We start from the raw sequence: 22,731 nt of genomic DNA, 5'->3' as shown, positions 1-22,731 counted from the left end.
AAAGTCTTGGTGGAGTTTAAAATATTTGGATTTTGAATTTGTTGGTTTGTATTTTGGTTTTTGAGTTGATTTATTTGATTTTACATAATATATTTTTTCTTTGGGTATGTAATATTGGTTAAGTCCTACTTGCATGGTTAAGCAAGCTTTCGGAACGCAAACTTTACTTGATTGTTTGTGTTGGATTATTAATGATTTAAATGTTTTATTCGAACTTGACTTATAACCAAGCCCGATTTTATTGTAGATTACCTTTTGATTATTTAAACAGAGTTCTTCAATCAACTTCAATTAGTCACTAATAATTTAACTCTTTAACAATATTTTTTTTTACCTTCATAAAAACTTCAAAAACTTATGCTTTTACTAATCATTTTTCCATACCCTCATTAAATTTTTGTGATGCAAAAGCAGAATATGAAATGTGATGGTTACTAGCAAAAACAAAGAAATGTGTAAGACAATCATCAAGTTAACTCAACAGCAATCTAACATGGATGTCATGAATACAGTTACCTGAAGCTTTTCTAGAGTTTTTGAATAATTTATACCCTGCGATCTTTCTAGCATAACATGGATGTCATGAATAATTTAATGACGGTCTTTCCTGCGATCCAATGACTTGGACCAACTCCACGTTCCTCTTTCTCATCCCATTCTTATATATACCCTTGTCGGTCAAATCCCGACCCAATCCCAACCTAATTCGGATCCTCTGTCTCGAAATTTTTCTATCTCCATGTCCCACTGTCGATCGGACGGTCCAGATTACATCTCAAGGATGCTTTGCACATCACAAAGATACTGCACACATCTTAAAGATGTCATGATGCCTTGAGATGTAATCTGGATCGTCCGATCGACAGTGAGACATGGGGACAGAAAAGTTTCGGGACAGAAGATCTGAACTAATCCCAACCGGTCGATTAGAATAGATCAGATCTTTATCGAAATCCTCGACGCGTGCGGTTTGGACTGCTCCCTCCACCTCCCCGCCACTGCTGTGACCTGACCGAAATCCTTACCTTATTTTAAAATGCCCTAGAATCTATCTGGACAAAAATTAATTTTTTCTCATGGCTAGTGAGATGTTGCCATAATAAAAATTTAAGTTTCGAATCTCGGTAAAATCGAGATAAATATATATCTTTTTTATGTGTTAATCATTATTCCAAAGACTAATAATCATCCATGATTATCTCCTCCGTGTTAATTTTGAGACGGATTAACGGGGGCGTTGAGGATTAACGTATTCACCTTTTTACCATATGTTAATAGTCTTGATTAAAATTATTCTTCAAACAAAATTATCATGATAAATTCTGCCGGAAATGAAACGCCAATTCGTTAAATTTCGTTGACTCGGAAAACAAATGGCCAAAGTGTTAGACTAATCAGACGAGTCAACGAAACCCATGGGCTGGCGGCACACGTGGCGGAAGTATGGCCAAAAGGACATCCCCAATTCGAGATTTCCTAGGTTTCTAAGTTTATTTAGTTTTTAAAATTTTAGTTTTTAGTAATTAAATATGATAATAATTGCTTTTAATTTTTTTAATAAAAATAAATAAATTTATAATTTTGGCAGGAGTTATTACCGTTGCACTCCCACTCACAAGAGCTTCTACGGTTGCGCGGCGAAGAAGCGAGTGCAGCCGCTCGATGATGACCCCTTCACCTTCGAGGTCGCCTACTACGGCATGCACACGTGTCATGCCTTTCTTTCCCCGCTCCTCTTCGCCGTCATCGACGTTCGCTCCGACAAAGTCATGGAGCTGGCATCGACGACGGCAGCATCCTCGTCGCATCACGCGGAGATGGGGCGGGTCCATGATTGGCTGCAGGGGATCATCGGCGGCCCCCCGGGCCCCACAGCACGGAATGGGCTCGCCGGCACAGGGTGGCCGCAGAGACGTGGTTGGTCTTACAAAACTGACCTATCAAGCTTGGGTTGGTTGGAATTATCAGTCCAGTCAAGTCGATGCATTAATTTGTACGCATTCGGATTTAGTACAAGCCAATTGAGCCAAACAGCTAGGATGGATTGGTTGAGCCCTCCAAGCCTAGTTCACTGCAGGAGCCAATTGGATTGAGTTGAATGAGTTAGTTGGGTTGGGCATTCACAATCATAAACCTTCCAGGTTTAAAATATAGATCGCATGCTATAAATCTCATTCTAGATGTCACAAATTTATATTCTTTTTAAAAAAATATAAAAATCCAAAAGAATTTTTTTATCGGTAAGTAGAGAAAAATTCCCAATCATAACTTAAATTTTGCATGCAATTCTTACTCATAAAAAATTTTGTTTCCACTCCTTGCATGCAAATTTTTGTTTGCTTCAACTCCCTCGTGCAAATATTGCCCCTCAAATTTTTTAGGTACAAAAGGTCCAAAAATGAGTATAATTCCTCTTAAATTCAGCACTTTATATTAGAATCGAGTATATTTTCTATTAAATTGAACATATTTTTTTCTTCCTATTTTAATATAATTCCTCCTAAATTCAGTACCATGTAAAAAAGAAAATCTAGTATATATTCTATCCAATTAAGTATCATTTAAAAAAATTAGTATATTCGAGTATATTTTCTATTAAAATTGTCCTTCATATTTTTTAGGTATAAATAGTCTAAAAATGAGTATAATTCCTATTAAATTCAGCATTTAAAATTAGAATCGAGTATATTTTCTATTAAATTAAGTACAACATTTTTCCTATTTAATATAATTTCTCTTAAATTCAGTACCATTTGAAAAAAAATCTAGTATATTTTTCATCCAATTGAGTATCATTTAAAGAAAAATCTAGTATATTTTCCATGCAATTGAGTACCATTTAAAAAAAAATTAGTATATTTTCCATCTAATTGAGGTGGAAAAAGAATCGTACTCAATTTGATAGAAAATATACTAAATTCTAGTTTAATGTACTAAATTTAAGAGGATTTATACTCATTTTTAGACTTTTTATACTTAAAATATCAATGACAATTAGGTAAGTATATTAGACTAGGAAGTAAAAATAAATTTTTTTTCTAATGAGGAGTGCATGTAGAGTTAAATTTACCAATGTGGACTGTATGTAAATTTATCTTTTTTTTATTGCTTGTAACATACTGTTTGATGAAAGCGAACTATGAACTAATCCTAAATAATAAAAAAATTACATTTAACACCTCTTCGCAATTATTTTTTTTCAAGATACCCTTTATAGTTTCACCATTTTATTTTACACACCAAACTTTTATAGGAATATTTCAATAACAGGAGTTAATCGACAAAGCAAGAAGGGATTTTTTTTTAAAAGAAATGCATTTAACACCTTTTCATACTTCAAATGTTTAAAAATATCCTTATACTTTCATCAATGTTAATTTACTACCAAGGATGAGTTATAAAAGTGGGAAACGGGTGTAAAATGATAATGTAAAAAATCACAGGGAGCATTGGAAACAAATAAAGTATGAGTTTTAAAACAAATCATGTTTTTTTTATATTAAAAAAAACACAATTCCTGCCTTTTCTGCTCTAGAAAATCACTACTCTGTTTCTTGAAGCTTCACAAGAAGTTTCCTCTTCCTTTCCAAGCTAAAATGGCCGTCCATGACACGTGCCGATTGCCGGGCGGCGAGGAGCGCTTTATGGCGGCGCGAGAAGCCTACGAAGTGCTGTCCAACCCCACCCGCCGCCGCAGCTATGACCTCGCCATCGCCGGCTGCTGCCCATCTTGAAGCTTCACAACAACAAGAGGTTTCCTCTTCCTTTCCAAGCTAATTAATGGTCGTCCCTGACACGTGCCGATCGCCGGGAGGTGAGGAGCGCTTTATGGCAGTGCAAGAAGCCTACGAGGTGCTGTCCGACCCCACCCGCCGCCGCAGCTATGACCTCGCCATCGTCGGCGACCGCTGGGCAGCAGCCATCGACGCGGCCGCAGCCTTCCGGCCGGAGGGCCGCGCGGGGCGGCGCAGAGGGGAGTCAGCGTCGTCCGGCGGCAACTGGAGACGCAGCTGGCCGTGGCGGATGCTGGCGGCGAGGAAACGTGGGGGACCCGCCTTCGCCGCACCGCACCGACGCGGCGAGTTGATGACTCGGACGGCGCTTGGATCTGGCGAATTTAGAAATAAATTTGGGTCTCCAAATATCTCGGAACGCCAATTACAAGGACGCATCTTGAAAATTGAAAATTGAAAATTAAAAATTAAAAATTGAAAATTGAATCTTGAAGACATCACACCTAAATTGAAGATGAAGACAAGTGAACCTAGTTGAGTCAGTCTTGTGATAGTCTTTCCGCACGACCACAAAGGTCAAACCAGACAAAATAAATCATCAAAATATACTAGAGACGACTATCAGATTGTCCACAGATCAGCAGAACAGCATGGAACTCGAAACATTCTCATGTAAACGTGGAAGTTCTGGCACTGGAATTGTTCCAGTTGCAGTATGCTGCCGTCCACCTTGGCTGGATGAAGGATTAGATAAATCATCAAATTTCACAAATGGCCCAATTTGTGCAACTGCATCACAAAAGAGATATCATATATAGATATAACATACCGAGGAACAACACAAAAAACTACACAAATGAACTGCTTAACTTACCAACAGATATTGCAGTTGTCCTCTTCTGATATCTGAACATTAGGACAACGAATGGGAAAATTTTCAGTTCCGATATCAAACATTTACATTGGAGAACTAAAGTATTTGCTACGTGTAAACATGTACACTTACACATAAGAAAGTGAATGAACAAGCTCCTGCAGGGAATCAGCTGGTAATGAGTGGGCTGAGTTGTGCCATGTGGAATTGCAAATACCAATATAAGAAAAACTTGAATTACTCATATAGCTCTAATATATGAAATTTAATTAATTAGACGAATGGCTAAAAATAAAGTACAATCGTTGAAAACTGAGCGCACATGTAGAAGTCATAGTTCCTTTAAAGCTCTCCAGCACTCCACGTGAAAATACTCCCTCTCCTCTTCTTACCTCCGACCACTTCACATGAAATTGTTGCCGTCTCGACATACCTCCGACCGCTTCATATGAAATTGTTCCCGTCTCCGCTTACCTCCAACCACCCCACATCACATTGCTTCCCCCCTTACCTCAACTCTTTTCAACAACGCACATGGCACTGGTCCCCTCCTCCTTAAAGTAAATCAGGTAGCTTCAACTCTTCAAACTACACGATTAAGATGAAGGTACTTACCTTCTTCTTCTTCCTCTTCGTTTTTATCTTGGCTGCTGTGACGCTGCCTCCTCCTGCAGCCGCGATGCCGCGGGTCAGTCTGCTGCTGCAAGAGACGCCGCGGCTCTTCTACCTCGTGAGAAGCATCCGCAGATTTATCGTACTGATATTTACCATTTATATTGAAATTTTAGGTATACCGAAAAGTTCAGTAATCAAAAAGTTCAGCTTACAGAAAAGTTCGGTACGATATTATATGTACTAAAATTTTTGGTATCGCATAATATGTACCATTTTTAATATTTCGGTATATACCAAAATATCCAATATATTTTTTTTATAAATTATTTATTATTTTATATACGCTTAAAAGTTGTTTGGGCCCAGCACCACCGCCGTCAGTGAAGAAGTGAAGGAGCGTATTTACCACAGCCGGTGAAGAAGAGAAAGAGCCTATATATCGCCGTCAGTGAAGAAGTGAAGGAGCCTATTTTCTCCTCTTATAATAATCTATCACCAATCTTGTCGCTATCTTGGATTTCAACTAATATATCATCTGTAAATACAGTCTTTTGCTGCATATATTGCTATAATAGAAACATATTTTAAAAATCTTTTACAGTGAAAATCGGGCACAGTCATGCAACCAGAGTCAAGTAGGATATTATTTCTATTAATTTTAAAGTTCTTATCAATGCATATCTTAAAATAATTAATAGTATATTATCTTCATCCCTCATTTACTTCTACAAGCTTGTTATGTGCCTACTATGGTGAAAATACTCCCGCACCTTCTCTTACCTCCGACCACTTCTCATGAAATTGTTCCCGTCTCCGCTTACCTCCGACCACTTCATATGAAATTGTTCCCGTCTCCGTTTATCTCCGACCACCCCACATAACATTGCTTCCCTCCTTGCCCGGACTCTTTTCAACAACCCACATGACACTGTTCCCCTCCTCCTTATAAAAAATCAAGTAGCTTCAACTCTTCAAACTACACGATGAAGATGAAGCTACTTACCTTCTTCTTCTTCCTCTTCGTTTTTGTCTTGGCTGCTGTGACACTGCCTCCTCTTGCAGCCGCTGAAGCCGTGGGTCAGTCTGCTGCTACAAGAGACGCCGCGGCTCTTCTACCTCGTGAGAAGCATCCGCAGATTTATCGTACTGATATTTACCATTTATATTGAAATTTTTGGTATACCAAAAAGTTCAGTAAACAGAAAAGTTCGGTACGATATTATACATACTAAAATTTTTGGTATCGGTATTATATGTACCATTTTTGATATTTTGGTATATACCAAAATATTCAATATAATTTTTTTATAAATTATTTATTATTTTATTTAGGCTTAAAAGTTGTATGGGCCAGCACTACCGCCGCCAGTGAAGAAGTGAAGGAGCTTATTTACTGCCGCCAGTGAAGATGTGAAGGAGCCTATTTATCATGGTTAGTGAAGAAGTGAAGGAGCCAATTTTCTCCTCTTATAATAATCTACCACCAATCTTGTCGCTATCTTGGATTTCAACTAGTATATCTTCCGTAAATAGAGTCTTTTGCTGCATATACTGCTATAATAGAAAAATATTTAAAAAATCTTCTATAGTGAAAATCGGGCACAGTCGTGCAACGGGAGTCAAGTAGGATATTATTTCTATTAATTTTAAAGTTCTCATCCATGCATATCTTAAAATAAATAACAGTATATTATCTTCATCTTACATTTACTTCTACAAGCTTGTTATGTGCCTACTATAGTGAAAATGCTCCTGCTCCTTCTCTTACCTCCGATCACTTCACATGAAATTGTTCCCGTCACCACTTACCTCCGACCACTTCATATGAAATTATTCCCGTCTCCGCTTACCTCCGACCACCCCACATCACATTCCTTCCCTCCTTACCTCGACTCTTTTCAACAACCCACATGGCACTGTTCCCCTCCTCCTTATAAAAAATCAAGCAGCTTCAACTCTTCAAACTATACGATGAAGATGAAGCTACTTTCCATCTTTTTCTTCCACTTCATTTTTGTCTTGGCTGTTGTGACGCTGCCTCCCCCTGCAGCCGCTGAAGTTGCGGGTCAGTCTGCTACTGCAAGAGACGCTGCGACTCTTCTACCTCGTGAGAAGCATCCACAGATTTATCGTACTGATATTTACCATTTATATTGAAATTTTCGGTATACCGAAAAGTTCAGTAATAAAAAAGTTCAGTATACAAAAAAGTTCAATACGATATTATACGTACTAAAACTTTTAGTATCGGTATAATATGTACCATTTTTGATATTTCGGTATAGACCAAAACATCCAATATATTTTTTTATAAATTATTTATTATTTTATTTAGGCTTAAAAGTTGTATGGTGCCAGCACCACCGCCGCCAGTGAAGAAGTGAAGGAGCCTATTTACCACCGCCAGAGAAGAAGTGAAGAAGCCTATTTATCACCGCCGGTGAAGAAGTGAAGGAGCCTATTTTCTCCTCTTATAATAATCTACCACCGATCTTGTCGCTATCTTGGATTTCAACTAGTATATCTTCTGTTAATACAGTCTTTTGCTGCATATACTGCTATAATAGAAAAATATTTAAAAAATCTTCTACAATGAAAATCGGGTACAATCGTGCAACGGGAGTCAAGTAGGATATTATTTCTGTTAACTTTAAAGTTCTCATCCATGCATATCTTAAAATAATTAACAGTATATTATCTTCATCTTGCATTTACTTCTACAAGCTTGCTATGTGTCTACTATAGTGAAAATACTCCCGCACCTCCTCTAACCTCCGACCACTTCACATGAAATTGTTCCCGTCTCCGCTTACCTCCGTTCACTTCATATGAAATTGTTCCCGTCTCCGCTTACCTCTGACCACCCCACATCACATTGCTTCCCTCCTTACCTCGACTCTTTTCAACAACCCACATGGCGTTGTTCCCCTCCTCCTTATAAAAAATCAGGTAGCTTCAACTCTCCAAACTACACGATGAAGATGAAGGTACTTACCTTTTTCTTCTTCCTCTTCGTTTTTGTCTTGGCTGCTGTGATGCTGCCTCCTCTTACAGCCGTTGAAGCCGTGGGTTAGTCTGTTGCTACAAGAGACGTCGCGACTCTTCTACCTCGTGAGAAGCATCCGCAGATTTATCGTACTGATATTTACCATTTATATTGAAATTTTCGGTATACCGAAAAGTTCAGTAATAAAAAAGTTCAGTATACAGAAAAGTTCAGTACGATATTATACGTACTAAAATTTTTGGTATCGGTATAATATGTACCATTTTTGATATTTTGGTATATACCAAAATATTCAATATAATTTTTTTATAAATTATTTATTATTTTATTTAGGCTTAAATGCTGTATGGGGTCAGCACCGCTGCCGCAAGTGAAGAAGTGAAGGAGCCTATTTACCGCCGCCAGTGAAGAAGTGAAAGAGCCTATTTATCGCTGCCAGTGAAGAAGTGAAGGAGCCTATTTTCTCCTTTTATAATAATCTACCACCAATCTTGTCGCTGTCTTGCATTTCAACTAGTATATCTTCTGTTAATACAGTCTTTTGTTGCATATACTGTTATAATAGAAAAATATTTAAAAAATCTTCTACAGTGAAAATCAAGCATAGTCATGCAACGAGAGTCAAGTAGGATATTATTTCTGTTAATTTTAAATTTCTTATCCATGCATATCTTAAAATAATTAACAATATATTATCTTCATCTTGCATTTACTTCTACAAGTTTGTTATGTGCCTACTATAGTGAAAATACTTCCGCTCCTCCTCTTACCTCCGACCACTTCACATGAAATTGTTCCCGTCTCCACTTACCTCCGACCACTTTATATGAAATTGTTCTCGTCTCCGCTTATCTCCGACCACCCCACATCACATTGCTTCCCTCCTAACCTCGACTCTTTTCAACAACCCACATGGCACTGTTCCCTTCCTCCTTATAAAAAAGCAGGTAGCTTCAACTCTTCAAACTACACGATGAAGATGAAGGTACTTACCTTCTTCTTCTTCCTCTTCGTTTTTGTCTTGGCTGCTGTGACGCTGCCTCCTCCTGCAGCCGCTGAAGCCGCGGGTCAGTCTGCTGCTGCAAGAGACGCCGTGGCTCTTCTACCTCGTGAGAAGCGTCCATAGATTTAGCGTAATGATATTTACCATTTATATTGAAATTTTCGGTATACCGAAAAGTTCAGTAATCAAAAAGTTCAGTATACAGAAAAGTTCGGTACGATATTGTACATACTAAAATTTTTGATATCGGTATAATATGTACCATTTTTGATATTTCTGTATATACCAAAATATCCAAAATAATTTTTTTATAAATTATTTATTATTTTATTTAGGCTTAAAAGTTGTATGGGGGCAGCACCGCTGCCGCCAGTGAAGAAGTGAAGGAGCCTATTTACCGCCGCCAGTGAAGAAGTGAAGAAGCCTATTTTCTCCTTTTATAATAATCTACCACCAATCTTGTCGCTATCTTGAATTTCAACTAGTATATCTTCTGTTAATACAGTCTTTTGCTGCATATATTGCTATAATAGAAAAATATTTAAAAAAATCTTCTACAGTGAAAATCGGGCACAGTCATGCAACGAGAGTCAAGTAGGATATTATTTCTATTAATTTTAAAGTTCTTATCCATGCATATCTTAAAATAATTAACAATATATTATCTTCATCTTGCATTTACTTCTACAAGCTTGTTATGTGCCTACTATAGTGAAAATACTCCCGCTCCTCCTCTTACCTCCGACCACTTCACATGAAATTGTTCCCGTCTCCGCTTGCCTCCGATGCGGAGCCATCTGTGTCTCATGGAGACAGGATAGAGGTGAGACAAATAGGGTGCGGAGACTTTTGCAACTCCTGGATACAAGATGGAGGTTAGACAATGATGATGATAGTTTGGATAGAGATGGGTCACACAACATGATGGGCAGTGCTAATCGATACCTCAGTTTTGATATATCATATGGAGGATGAGTAGGTGGTCAGCGTGCGTTACAAAGAGAGCAAGAGATGGTACTTGAGTGAGTATATGTATGTTTAGGGGTGTCAATTCGGGTGGGTCGGGTCGGGTTGGGTCGGGTTGAGTTTTTTTTTTAACCCAACCCGAACCCGACCCGAACCCGAGTTCAACCCAAAACACCTCAACCCGAACCTGAACCCGACGAACCCGATCAACCCGAACCCGACCCATATAACCCGAAAATCCGATTCAAAATGACTTTTTTGGGCTATTTTCCCTATAATTCTTCACTTTTATCTCAATACTCTATCATTATCATACAAACATGATATTAATATACATAAAAACATCTAAAATTTTAAAATAAAATTTGATTTAACTCCAAAAAAACCCACAAAACCCTATATTTAAGTCAACCCGAACCCAACCCGACCCAACCCGAAATTTTTTTACTCTCCAACCCTCCAACCCGAACTCGACCCGAACCCGAAAATGCCCAACCCGAACTTGATTTTTTTCGAGTCGACTCGGGTTGGGTCGTCGGGTCGGGTTCATTTTTGACACCCCTATTTATGTTGCCATGGTTTCCCTTTCAGATCTCGCAGTTCGTCAGATATGACATAAGGGACTCCATGGTTACTTTTGTATTGTTGTGCACATTTTGATGATATATATATTTACCTTGTTGGTGCAATATCCCTCTGGTTAAGGTTGACTAGGTTGACTAAGCTTGAGTTGGCTCAAGCTTGAGTATTGATATTTTGGTTTCGATATTTGACAATATATAGAGACTACTGGTGCAATCGTTAGTTTGGAGAGATTGGTGATACAATCTCCCTTTGGTCAATGTTTGACCAAGTTGAGAAGAAGAAGAGTCAAGTAGATCGAAGTTGACCGGATACTTGACTAAAAAAGTCCTAACTAGAGGTTAGGCAAGGGCAAGTCTAGTAGGAAGGTTGGAAAAAGAGGGAAATCCAAGTTGGTCAACGTTAACTGGTCACTTAGTGTTGAAAGTCCTAGTGAGTAAAGCCAGACAAAAGGAAAATCCTAATGAGTAATGATAGGTGAAAGTCCTAGTGAGTGAAGCCCGACAGAAGGAAACTCCTGGTAAATGAAGTCAGGCAGAAGGAAAATTCTGATGAGTGAAGATAGGTGAAAGTCCGTGTGAGTGAAGTCAGGCAGAAGGAAAATCCTAGTGAGTGAAGCTAGGTGAAAGTCCTGGTGAGTGAAACCAGACAGTTGGAAATCCTGGTGAGTGAAGTCAGGTGATGTGAAAGTCCTAGTGAGTGAAGCCAAGTAGCAGAAAAGTTCAAGTGGGTTAAGGATGATCGGGCATCTGGTGATTGGAATTCCAAGTAGGTCAAAGGATTGACCGGATACTTGGCACAAAGAAAAAAGTCCAAGTAGGTCAAAGGATTAACCGGATACTTGGTACAAGGAGAAAATTCCAAGTGGGTCAAGGGATTGACTGGACACTTGGTAAAGAAGTCTAAATAGGTCAAGATTGACCGGATGCTGGGCAATTAGGAGTTCCAACAGGTCAAGTTGACCAGATGTTAAGTTTTGGATCCAAGACTTGAGTTAGGCAAGTTAGAGTTAGTCAATCAATCAAGTGATCAAGTAAACCAGAGCCTGATCGATCAGCCGATTAATTGGGAGAGTGTGTGTGAGTAGAAGCGGCCCAATCAATCAGCCGATCGATTGAGAATCTGAATCGTGAGCACAAAGGGGTGCCCAATCGATCGCGAGCACATAGGGCTGGATTTCTCACAAGGATGTGAGGAGGCCTGAATCAATTGGTCAATCGATTCAGGGTTTTTCTAGCGAGAGATCAGAGGCACTCTGAATCGATCGACCGATCAATTCAAGTCTCCTCAGTCGATTGGTCAATCGATTGGGATATGACTGTTACTCAAGTAATGAGCTTTGGACGTTTGTGATTGCATTGATATGACATGGCAATCGATTGGGAGGAAGGTCAATCGATTGGGAGCCCTAGAAACACAAAGTATAAAGCCTTGGCAAGCTTTCTTCTCTACAGTTCTTGCACTAGACTTGGCACAATCTTCTTCATCGAGCTCACGGTTCTTCCGCTAGTTCTTGAAACATCTTGGGGACAAGTGTTGTTGCACTTTCAAGAGTCAAGAGGCATTCACAATCAATAAGAGATCAAGCAAGAAGAAGTTTTAATTTTGTATCTTTGTATTTTCTTCTTATGTGAGTTGTATCTTGTTATGTGAGCTTGTACAAGGCTTCTCCACCTCCCAAGTATTTCCGAGAAGGAGGTATTTGTTAGTGGAGTGAGTGCTTGCATGTGTAGATCCTTGGATTAGTCACCTCTTCTTGAGGTGAACACCAAGTAAATCTACGTGTTAGCATTGTGAGAATGTTTCGAGTTTTATTCCACTGCAAAATCATCAACACGAAGTAAGCCAACAAGCGCGAGAAGCTATTTCCCCCCCCCCCCCCCCCCCCCAGCTCTGAAGTGTCCCAACATACCTTTTCATCAAAAAATATATATCCAATCGGATAGAGACATGCCAAACCCCTAGAAGGGGTATGGGGCGTAGCTCCTCAAAGTCCAATCGAAAAAAGCTGATAGGACATTAGCAGAGACCATGAAGCCCGGTTTGAATAGCCAGGTGCCCTAACTTTTCTAATGAGCACAAAAGAGATTTCTCTATACATCGTCGATTGGATGGTTCATATCAGACACTCTAGGGGTCCAATGAACCTAACCTCTCTCTAAGGCTAAGACCTTCAAAGGACACATCCCCCTTGGTTCGTTCAAACGTTGCGTGAAATAGATTCCCTAAGCCTATGAGTGGCGAAGGTTTACAGGATAACTAAATTATTAAACACCGCTCTAAGTCTACTAAAGTCCAAGCTCCCCACGAAGATGAACAAAGACCGCATGAAGACTTAGTTCCCCAGGTCCAATCGGACATCGTTTGACACCAGGTCCAATCGGACATCATTTGACACCAGGTCTAATCTGACATCAACAATGCTAAGTCTACTAAATGAACCTCATTGGGGCCATTAAGGCCCCAAACCTCTTGGAGACCCATCCAAGCTCAATTCTTCATTTATGGGCGCGTGAGGCCTCCTCTTAAGTAACACGTGCTCACTACTAAAGGATATCAACTAAAGACTCATTAAGTCATTTGGTCCATCAACCCACTGTCTCATTTAATGCTATGCAGGGGTTTGCCAAGAAACTCCTGAGACATATCTTTGCAACCAATAAGGGATACATCTCTACCATCCCTATGATGAGACTTTCAGATACCATTTAGGTATGGTGATAAGATGAGTTATATTATTATAATAAGATATCTCATTACATGTGGGAAGGAAAAAAATACTATATAAAGGGAGCTCCAAGATTTTTTTATTATTTATGACCATCATCCCTACTGAACTTAGACTCAAAACTAACTTGAGCGTCGGTCGGAATAACTGTGTAGGTCGGGATCCATCCTTGCCTCATCTATTGGTGTTTTCTTCTCTTGGCCACTCAGCCCTACCTACTTGAGCGTCGGTCGGAATAACTGTCCACTCAGCCCTACCTAGTCCGCTCTGTCATACCGAGTCCACTCTGTCAAACCTGGCCAGCTCAGCCGCCTTGGACACCTCACTTGACTCTACTCTTTCTTACTTTGACCTATGTTTAATAGGATCCCTCTACGTTACCGGATCACATTTCATCTTTTGCTATAAGCAAAAGTTCATCTAAAAAGGATTAAATTCAACCATAATATTCTTATGTTCTCTTCCCTTCCATCATCTCTCCTACACTATCTCATTCTTTATTTGGTAAGGTCCCCTTTTCTGTCTTTTCCAGGGCGAAGACAATAAATGGGCTCGTCACCACATACTTACCATCATCGGAGGTCCAAGTCAACTTTCCCTCCACGAATTGATTGTCGGAAGTGGGAGATCCGCCGGAGCTCCATTTCGTGCTCACGGTGAACGACTTCTGCTCGTTCGGCTCATTGAATGTCAGTGTCTTGGGGGTGACAATAGCTGACACAGCAGTCTTCAATATGGTCACAGACACCTTGTAGCTCGATCTCGCCGGTCCGACATTCGTGACCGTCCGGGTCACTTTGGCCGCCGCCCGGCCTTTGGGGGTCAGCATAATCGACGGGTAGTTGAGCTCCTCTTCCGTCATGCTCTTCGAGCAGTTCACAACTCTACGCGCTATATTTCTTACGCCTTCTTCACCGAATTTGCCGCAGATGTAGGAGACGTAGTCATCGTCAGTGATGTCGTAAATAAGTCCGGGATTGACAGCTTTGTTAGGGTTGACGTTTCCTGCGCCCTTGGCGAAATAGAGTGCCGGATCAAGTAACTCGTCAGAGACGTCGACGTCTGCCGTGGTGATGATCGCCGACCTAATAGCTGCAGGCGACTAAGTAGGATGTGTAGCCTTTAAGAGCGCGGCGACACCGCTGAGGTGAGGCGTCGCCACGGATGTGCCGGATGCAATCATGTACTTCGGAGTGTCACCGGAAGGAATCCAGGCCGCTAAGATGTTAAGGCCAGGGCCAGAGATGTCTGGTTTGAGAATTCCCGGCGTTGCTTGAGATGGCCCCCGGGAGGAGAACCAAGGCACGGCAGGGGTGGAGGATACGTCGAAAACCGTCCCGTTGAAGACGATCGACGCAGAGGGGTCAGAAGCAGAGATCAAATACGATATGAGGTCGGAGCCTTCTTTGTTGGTGAGCACTACTCTGGGAAAGTCCATCTTGCTTAGCATGACGTTGGCGCCTATTATCTTCGGGGAAATGAAGATCAACGCCTTGGCGCCATGGGACTTGGCGGACGCCACCACATCACGGCTACCACCGGCCTCGCAAACCCAGACACTGCCCCTGTGGCTATCATCGAGAGGATCCATGTCGCAGGTCGGCGACTCAGTGGAGTAGTACAGGGGAAGAGAGCTTTCTGGAAAGTTGCTAGGCTGGTCGAGAGACTCTCCGAGGATCACCTTCCCACTGGGAAGCTTCACAGAGGCCCTGAACCTTCGATCGATGCTGCTTGCCGCCACAGTGAGCATCCACGGCGCCTCATTGTTGAGGGTGAAGTTGTTTGGTCCAAAGTTTCCGGCGGAGCAACTGACGAAGATCCCCTTACTGGCTGCCACGAACGAGCCGATGGCAATGGGATCCTGGTCGAGAGGCATGGAACCTGCGCCCATCGAGATAGAGAGGATGTCAACACCGTCCTTTACAGCTGCATCCAACCCAGCGAGGATGTCGGCAGAACTGCAGTCTGAGAGAGGGCAGACCTGGTAGATGGCGAGGTGAGCCCGAGGGGCCATCCCAGCGGCTGTGCCTTTGGCAAAGCCAAAGTAGCTCGCGTTGCGGATGAAATTACCAGCGGCGGTGGCGGAAGTGTGGGTCCCATGGCCGTTCTCGTCGACGGGAGGACTCCCACCCCGACCGGCGATCATCGACCTGGCGCCGATGAGCTTGTTGTTGCAACCGGTCTCGAGCTCGCACGAGCCCTTCCACGTCGAGGGCGGAGGCGGGACACCCTCGTCGTCGTAGGAAGGGTGTCCGGGAGTCACGCCAGTGTCGAGGACTCCGATGATGACTCCACTCCCGAGCTTCGAGTCATTCCACAACCCTTTACTCCCGACCTTGAGCCCAAGGAAATCCGGCGTGTGGGTGGTCATCAGGCGCAGCACCCGGTCCGGGAACGCGCGGACGAAGCCACTCTTCTTCCCCATCGCCTGCAACTCTTCCTCCGTCAGCAAGGCCGCGAATCCGCTGAATACGTCGCTGTAAGAGTGCAGCAGCCGCCGATCGACGCCAGACGCCTCGACGGCTGGTGGCAGGAAAGATTCGTGCCACCTCTTCAGGCTCCCTTCCGTCGTCAGTGACTCAATCGGCTCTTTCACTTGAATAATGTAACGGCTCGTAGATGAAGAAGAGGCGACGGAGGGATTCAAGAAGAAGGCGAGGAGGAGAAAGAATAATAGCCATGGCGTAAGAGTCATGTCAAAAGATCCTCTCTACTACATAGAGAGAGAGAGTTGTCCGCTACTAAATATAGACAAACATATACCATTAAAATATAATAATTCGCCGTTGTAGAATTTTCTAAATATATAACATATTCAGATGATAATTTATGGAAATTTTAAATTTCGTGTCTGTCAAATAGTAATTGCATTCACGTTTGGTGAGCGATTCTCAAACGTTGGCTTGCTTAATTTCGAGAAATTTTACTTGTAAAGCATTCAAAATTACAGGCATATTTTCTAATAAAAGTAAGGCCACGCCTCATCACTTGGCTAGTAAATGTTTATTTATGGATGATTATGTTTTTAAAGGGAAAAAGGAAATAAATTCACATTAAAAATAATAATTAAATAAAATGAATTGAAGTTAGATTTAAGGAAGGTTTAATATCAGCTTATTTGTAATGAATTAAAGATTTGATTTTTTTTTTTTATTGTTGTTGTTTAGTAAATAATAATTTGTATTGGTTATTGCCCGGGTAAGTGCATAAAAATAAGTACAATGATAAGGATTATGGAAAGAAGATCATGGTGATCGAAGTCTAGGTGAAATGGATGACATGACAATCAAAGTCAAAGTGATTTGGCAGTCTCATCTGACTGTGCCCTTCATCCCGCCTTAACGCTTGCGAGCCCAAGAGACATAACGAACTCGTTATAGGGTATAAGGAATCCAACAATGAAAAGTTCTATCATTGTCTAATTGTTTGGGGCAATCAAAAACAAAGACCATAGATAAAAAATAGATCCCCAAGGAATATTTGGTTAACTCAATTAGAAAAAATATCTATTGGGTGTCAAAATCAATTCTCAAGAGTTAGAGGATTTTTGAGTTAGTCAACCATTGAAGTCATATTTAAATTTTTATAAAAATGGTTGACTTAAGACCTTAAGGGGAAGACTTAGCCTTGATAGAAATTTATGATAAGAAGGGCTAAGTAGAGATTACCTTCATTTCATCTCACAATGACTTACATTATATTTCTAAACATAGATATAAGATGATAGGATGATACTCTTAATTCACTTATGCTGATGGCATATTGTTGAATCATGAAATGTGTCAAAATAAGGATAATATACTAACTATGGGAAAAACAAATGTCTAATTAATGGGCATCTTTCCCATAGATCATAGTTGGACATTTTAAATGTTTTAAAAATAATTCTATGTTGTATTTACAGTGGTGTAGTTATTTTGGTACATATGATTTCAAAACTAAGTTTCAAATTGATACACAATTGAATGATTTTTAAAGTATTTGAGTTTGTCAAAACTTTAAAAACATATTGACTTTTCATGGAAAAATATTTTTCCAGAGGACATTAAAAGAAATATATTTTTAAAATTTCATGATTTTCTGAATTTTCTAGAAATTTTTATACATGTTTGAAGTTGACTTCAGAAATTAGAAATTAGACTGCATTTTCACTAGTCGACCGGTGCCTATTTTCCAGCATGTTGTTTACATTTTTAGAAGTTAATCTTTATCAAAATTTGGTTAAAATTGATATCATAATATATATGATTATTGTTGGTTACAATCTTTTTGATAGTATCAAAGGGAGAGAAATTGGAAGGTTTAAGTTAGAAACTTATATTTCTCCATATTTGTGTAAGTAACTTGAAAATTAAATTGATAGAGCATGTGTTAAGGGGGAGCTTGGATTGATGCTTCATGTTTACAATTTGCTTGTAAATTTTAAAGTTGTTATTTATGTCTAACTTCGCAGATCAAAAATAGGAAGATTGTGGGTGCAATCGATCTAAGTTTGATTAGGTACGATCATGGTTTTGATGTATGTGTCAAAGAGTTTAAGTTAGGTTTCATATTAGTTTGATATGTGTTTAAGTCATGCAGGACTTGGTGAAACACATGAGAAACTTGGTGCAGCCAAGTTTGGGAAAATCTCATCCTATAGCTTGGATCCTTAATACGGTGAAGGATGGTGTGCAAGACATCCGAGGGACCGCCGGACAAGGAGCAATGGAGTGAAGCCGAGGGAAGCAAACTTCAATGCAACATGAAGGGTGCATGAGAGGAGTCGCGGGCTCAAGTGCATCTGAGGGATGAAGGTCAAGGAAGAGAGCTTCAAGGGTGACTCTGGAGAGGATGAGTGTAAGTGTGTAAGCGCGGTCAGTCGACTAATGGAAGTGCCACTCGGCTAGGAGCGAACAAAGACTCTCTGTTCGCTTAGCCAACAGTGACCAGTCGACTGTACTTTTACCAATAGACTGGTACAAAGCCATTGACGACCGCTGGCACAATCCCGGATTTTGCGGAGTGACGTTGACGATGCTCAACGGTTACATCAGTCGACTAGTGCATGGACCAGTCAACTGGTGTGCAGGAAATGAGTTGATGTGTGATCAACTCTTTCCACTCTATTTAAAGGAAGCTTTGAGATATGTTGGAGGTTACTCATGCTTGTTGAATAACTCCTTAGTCTTTGTCCAAAAGTTTCCAAGCCTTTCTCCTCCTCCTAAACATAAGTTCTATCTTATAAAGAGGAAGAGAGCTTTGTGAGAGGTTTGCTCCACCAAGAAGGAAAAAGCTTTAGCCAGAGATTACCGGGGACTAATCCACCGAAGGATTAAGCGTTCATCCACCTCAAGGACAAGTCGTGGAGTAGGAGCAAGCAATCTCTGAATCATGTAAAATGAAATGTGTTAGAGTTTGTGTTCTTTCTTAGTTGTTTTCATTAGTTAAGTTTCATTTCCGCTTGCGCAACTAATTATTTATAGAGAAGAATGATTTAGGGGTGACCAAGTTATTCAACCCCTCTTCTAGCCAGCCATCGATCCTCAACAGTTACTAGAGCTAGGTGGTATAAAAAGGGGGGCCCTCTTCATTGGCAAAGTATGCTCTCTGAATATCTGAAGCTCTTTTTCGCGCATGTTCTCTACTATTTTTCATCCATTCATCCTGCAGCGTATTGACTTAAGCATCGGAGGACCATTGCCAGGGACCCCTTCCCTGATTTCTTGCTGCTAATGTTTGTTTGCTCGTCTGAGTGTGTGCAGGAAAGCTTCTTGGAGGAGCAAAAAGTCTTCCACCAATCAACAATTTAACCATTGTACCCAATACTTCATCTTTACAATTTTCAGACAGGATCATACAATAACAAAAAGAAAGGACATTCAAAATGATATTCTATTAAAAAAATCAGAAAAGTACTATAACATATTTCTCATATAGAAATTTCACATATCAAAAATATTCTTTTTTTGGACATTGTTGACACAGGTAGGTCGGCAAGAGGAGGATGAATTGCCTGTTAAAAAAAATAAATGACCCTTCTTAGTCTTTCGATTTGATTAATAGCACATTTAAAATAATACTAATAAAGGAAATAACGACTTAAAAATAGTAGGTAAAAGGCTGGAGTTTTAGTTGGTTACAACCTAGGTAGTTGTTAATTCAAGGCATTAAAAAGCACTAGAATATCTCATTTGTTGAAGTCGAAGAAGCCTTTTACACACTTTGACAGCTCAAGAATGACTAGGAAGATTGGTACTGAAGTTTTTGATTATTTCCTAACTCCAGGGGCCTTTTTATAGCTCCTGGAAAATCCTATCCGTGGGTGGAAGACGCCTTCAAAAGGATTCAAGGCGTCTTTAAGTGGATAAAGTTTTATCCACAACTCAACGGCAACAAACGGCTAATTTTGCCTAGTTGAAGGCGCCTTCAACTTGAAGGTACCTTCCACCAGAAAGGCGAGAGGGCGCCTCCAGCATGTTAGAGGCGCCTCCAGTAGCTCCAGCAGCTCCGTTTGCTCTTCTACTGCTCTGATCGCTTGGGTGGTTTCGGCCATCCGGAATAGGGCTCACCCGAACCCAATTTCCGGCCTTCTCCTCGAGCAAACTTCCGCTCCGGCTTCTCGTCCCTCGAAATGTCGCACATGTCTTTCTCATCCACCGGTGTACTCTTCTGTAGCATCTCATCCCTCAGATGCACTGAGCTAGTCGACTCCCTTCTCGTGCCATACTTCTCGCTAACTGCATCTTCCACTCGACTTCCTATGTTCCTAAGCTCCTGCACACTTAGACACAAGGATCAAATACAACAGGACCTAAATGAACTTGGTTGACCACATTAAAACTACCCCGCGGTACTTACAATATCTCCTTTTTTTATGTGCATCAACTCAAGTTTAAGTTAGGGTAAAAACAAACAAAATTCAATAACATAGGTATTGTAAAGAAGTTGCAAAACTAAATTAAGCAAGTTAATAAAATGTAAACTTCTTAAAAATGTATCCGTACTCCCCCATAATCCCCCTAAACTTTTACTTATCTCCCCCTTTGATCACATTAAACAAAATTGGGAAAAAAACAAAATAAATTTGAACAAATTTCTGTGAAGCATTTTACAAATATTACCAGTAGGCTAATATTAAAAAATTTGACACAAACAATTAACAAAAGAAATTTATCAGCTAACTGTCTTAACAGTTAGTCAATTAAACATTACTTTCAATAATTAGCTTTCAGGATGTGGTGAGGCACTAGGCTTTTCTTGGATATTTGAACAACAACCACTTCTAGACAAAGCCTTTTAAGGAAAATAAATATTTAATTTTCTTACTGAGACTAGCAATTTAATCTAAGTATTATCTTGGAACCCAGTACAAGTTCCTACCTACTGGATTTACTAAAAATTTACTTCTATGGATTTTTCTAATTTGTCCCTGATATTTTATAATGTACTAGTTTATGCTACCATACTTTCTAAATTTTTATTTTTTAAAGTTATTCAAATTCAAACATGCATGGTCATTTTTCAAACTTTCTATTTGTATTTTTAATTTATCATTTTCTAATTTTAAATTATCAAACAAATCTAAGCGGTATGCATTGACTAATTGTCTTTTCAAGTCTATATTTTCGTTTTCTAATTTTACTAAATCCTTGGAAAGAATCTTAAAAAATTGAAATGACTTTTTAGGAAATAAGACGCGTACCTGACTTACCTTGTATTCTGATGCTTCCTCTTTATCACAGCTTTCCTCTGATGATCCTCCCCCTTCATTGATGCTCATCTCTGAGCTACTTTCGTCTTGATGGTCTGCCATTAGGGCTAGTACGACATAGGCTTCGATCTTGGACTCGAAGGACGACGATTCATCCCATGTGGCTTTCAAGTTCTTGTGCTTTGGTCTGTTGCCCTTGTCTTTCTCCTTCTTCTTTAGATTAGGGTAGTCATCCTTAATGTGTCCTTCTTCATTGCTGTTGTAGCATCGGACCTTCCTTTTATTCCGATAATGTTTTCTCATCTGTGATTTAAATTTATTAGATCGAATAAATTTGCTAAATTTCCTTGCCAATAGTGTTCCTTCATTTGCATCGATGGATGTTTCAGAGTCTGAATCTGGTCCACCCATATGGGCTTGCAGTGTAAGGTTCTGACTTGGTCCCTTTCTTTGTCTTGCACACCGAGATTCGTGTAATTCAAAAGTGGAGAAAAGATTTTCTAATATACTGACCTCGAGATCTTTGGAGATATAGTAGAAGTCTACTATAGATGTCCATTCCAGTGTTCTTGGGAACACATTTAAAACATACATTTGAGAATCCCGATTAGTTACCGTTTATCCGAGATTTGTTAATGCGGTGATTAGCTCCTTGATTCTTCCATGTAGATGTGCTACTGACTATCCTTTTTCCAGCCAGAGGTTGGTTAGTTGGTTTCAAAGTATATCTCATTTTGCCAGCTTCGGATGTACCTTCATGTAGCTCCAGGAACTTCTCCCAAAGTTCCTTTGTTGATCCATAATCTCCGATCCGATTTACTTCCTGGGGTGGAAGTACGCTGAGTAGGTGGAATTCAGCTCGTCCGTTCGCTACGAAGTCTATTTGCTCCTTCTTGGTCCATTGGTATTCTTCCTTTTCATTCCCTTGTGAATCTTTAGTAGCTACAAAATCATATTTAATAATGAACAGTAATTCAAAATCTATTTTGAAAAATACCTCCATGCGTTTTTTCCATGTAGCGAAATTTTCCTTGAACTTTGGCGGGTAGATTGTTGGTCTGACCATCGTCTTGGTGCTTCAGTTGGTGGTTAGTCCTTCTGGGGCAGTTGGGATCTGATACCACTTCTTTGCGCAGGTAGACCGACAAAAGGGGGTGAATTGCCTGTTAAAAAAATAAACGACCCTTCTCAATCTTTCGATTTGATTAGTAGCACATTTAAAATAATACTAATAAAGGAAATAACAACTTAAAAAAGAGTAGATAAAAGGTCAGAGTTTTACTTGGTTACAATTTAGGTGATTGTTAATCCAAGGCGTTGAAAAGCATCAGAATATCTCCTTCGTTGAAGGCGAAGAAGCCTTTTGCACACTTTGACAGCTCAAGAATGACTAAGAAGATTAGTACTGAAGTTGTTGATTATTTCCTACCTCCATGGGTCTTTTTATACCTCCAGACACCTTTATATAGCTCCTGGAAAATCCTATCTATGGGTGGAAGGCGCCCTCAAAAGGGTTCAAGGCGCCTTTA

At 40.1% G+C, this 22,731-nt stretch overlaps 2 protein-coding genes across 2 annotated transcripts; both read right to left on the bottom strand.

Annotated features, from left to right (window-relative positions):
- Positions 1-4,255: 4,255 nt before the first annotated feature.
- On the bottom strand, positions 4,256-22,345 carry LOC122048923 (protein argonaute 4B-like). The gene is made up of 4 exons (XM_042610435.1): positions 22,200-22,345; positions 4,741-4,795; positions 4,609-4,640; positions 4,256-4,523 (listed from the first exon to the last, which is right to left on the bottom strand). The coding sequence occupies exons 1-4, from the start codon at positions 22,216-22,218 to the stop codon at positions 4,372-4,374; spliced, it is 258 nt and encodes an 85-aa protein (XP_042466369.1). The 5' UTR covers positions 22,219-22,345; the 3' UTR covers positions 4,256-4,371.
- On the bottom strand, positions 13,797-16,225 carry LOC122048922 (subtilisin-like protease 4). Its single transcript, XM_042610434.1, has one exon. It carries the CDS (start codon positions 16,202-16,204, stop codon positions 14,612-14,614), a length of 1,593 nt encoding a protein of 530 aa, XP_042466368.1. The 5' UTR covers positions 16,205-16,225; the 3' UTR covers positions 13,797-14,611.
- Positions 22,346-22,731: the final 386 nt, after the last annotated feature.

This window comes from Zingiber officinale, chromosome 2B (assembly GCF_018446385.1).
Source record: "Zingiber officinale cultivar Zhangliang chromosome 2B, Zo_v1.1, whole genome shotgun sequence".
Classification (NCBI taxonomy): Eukaryota; Viridiplantae; Streptophyta; class Magnoliopsida; order Zingiberales; family Zingiberaceae; genus Zingiber; species Zingiber officinale.
This window is presented reverse-complemented; position numbering and strand designations above follow the sequence as displayed.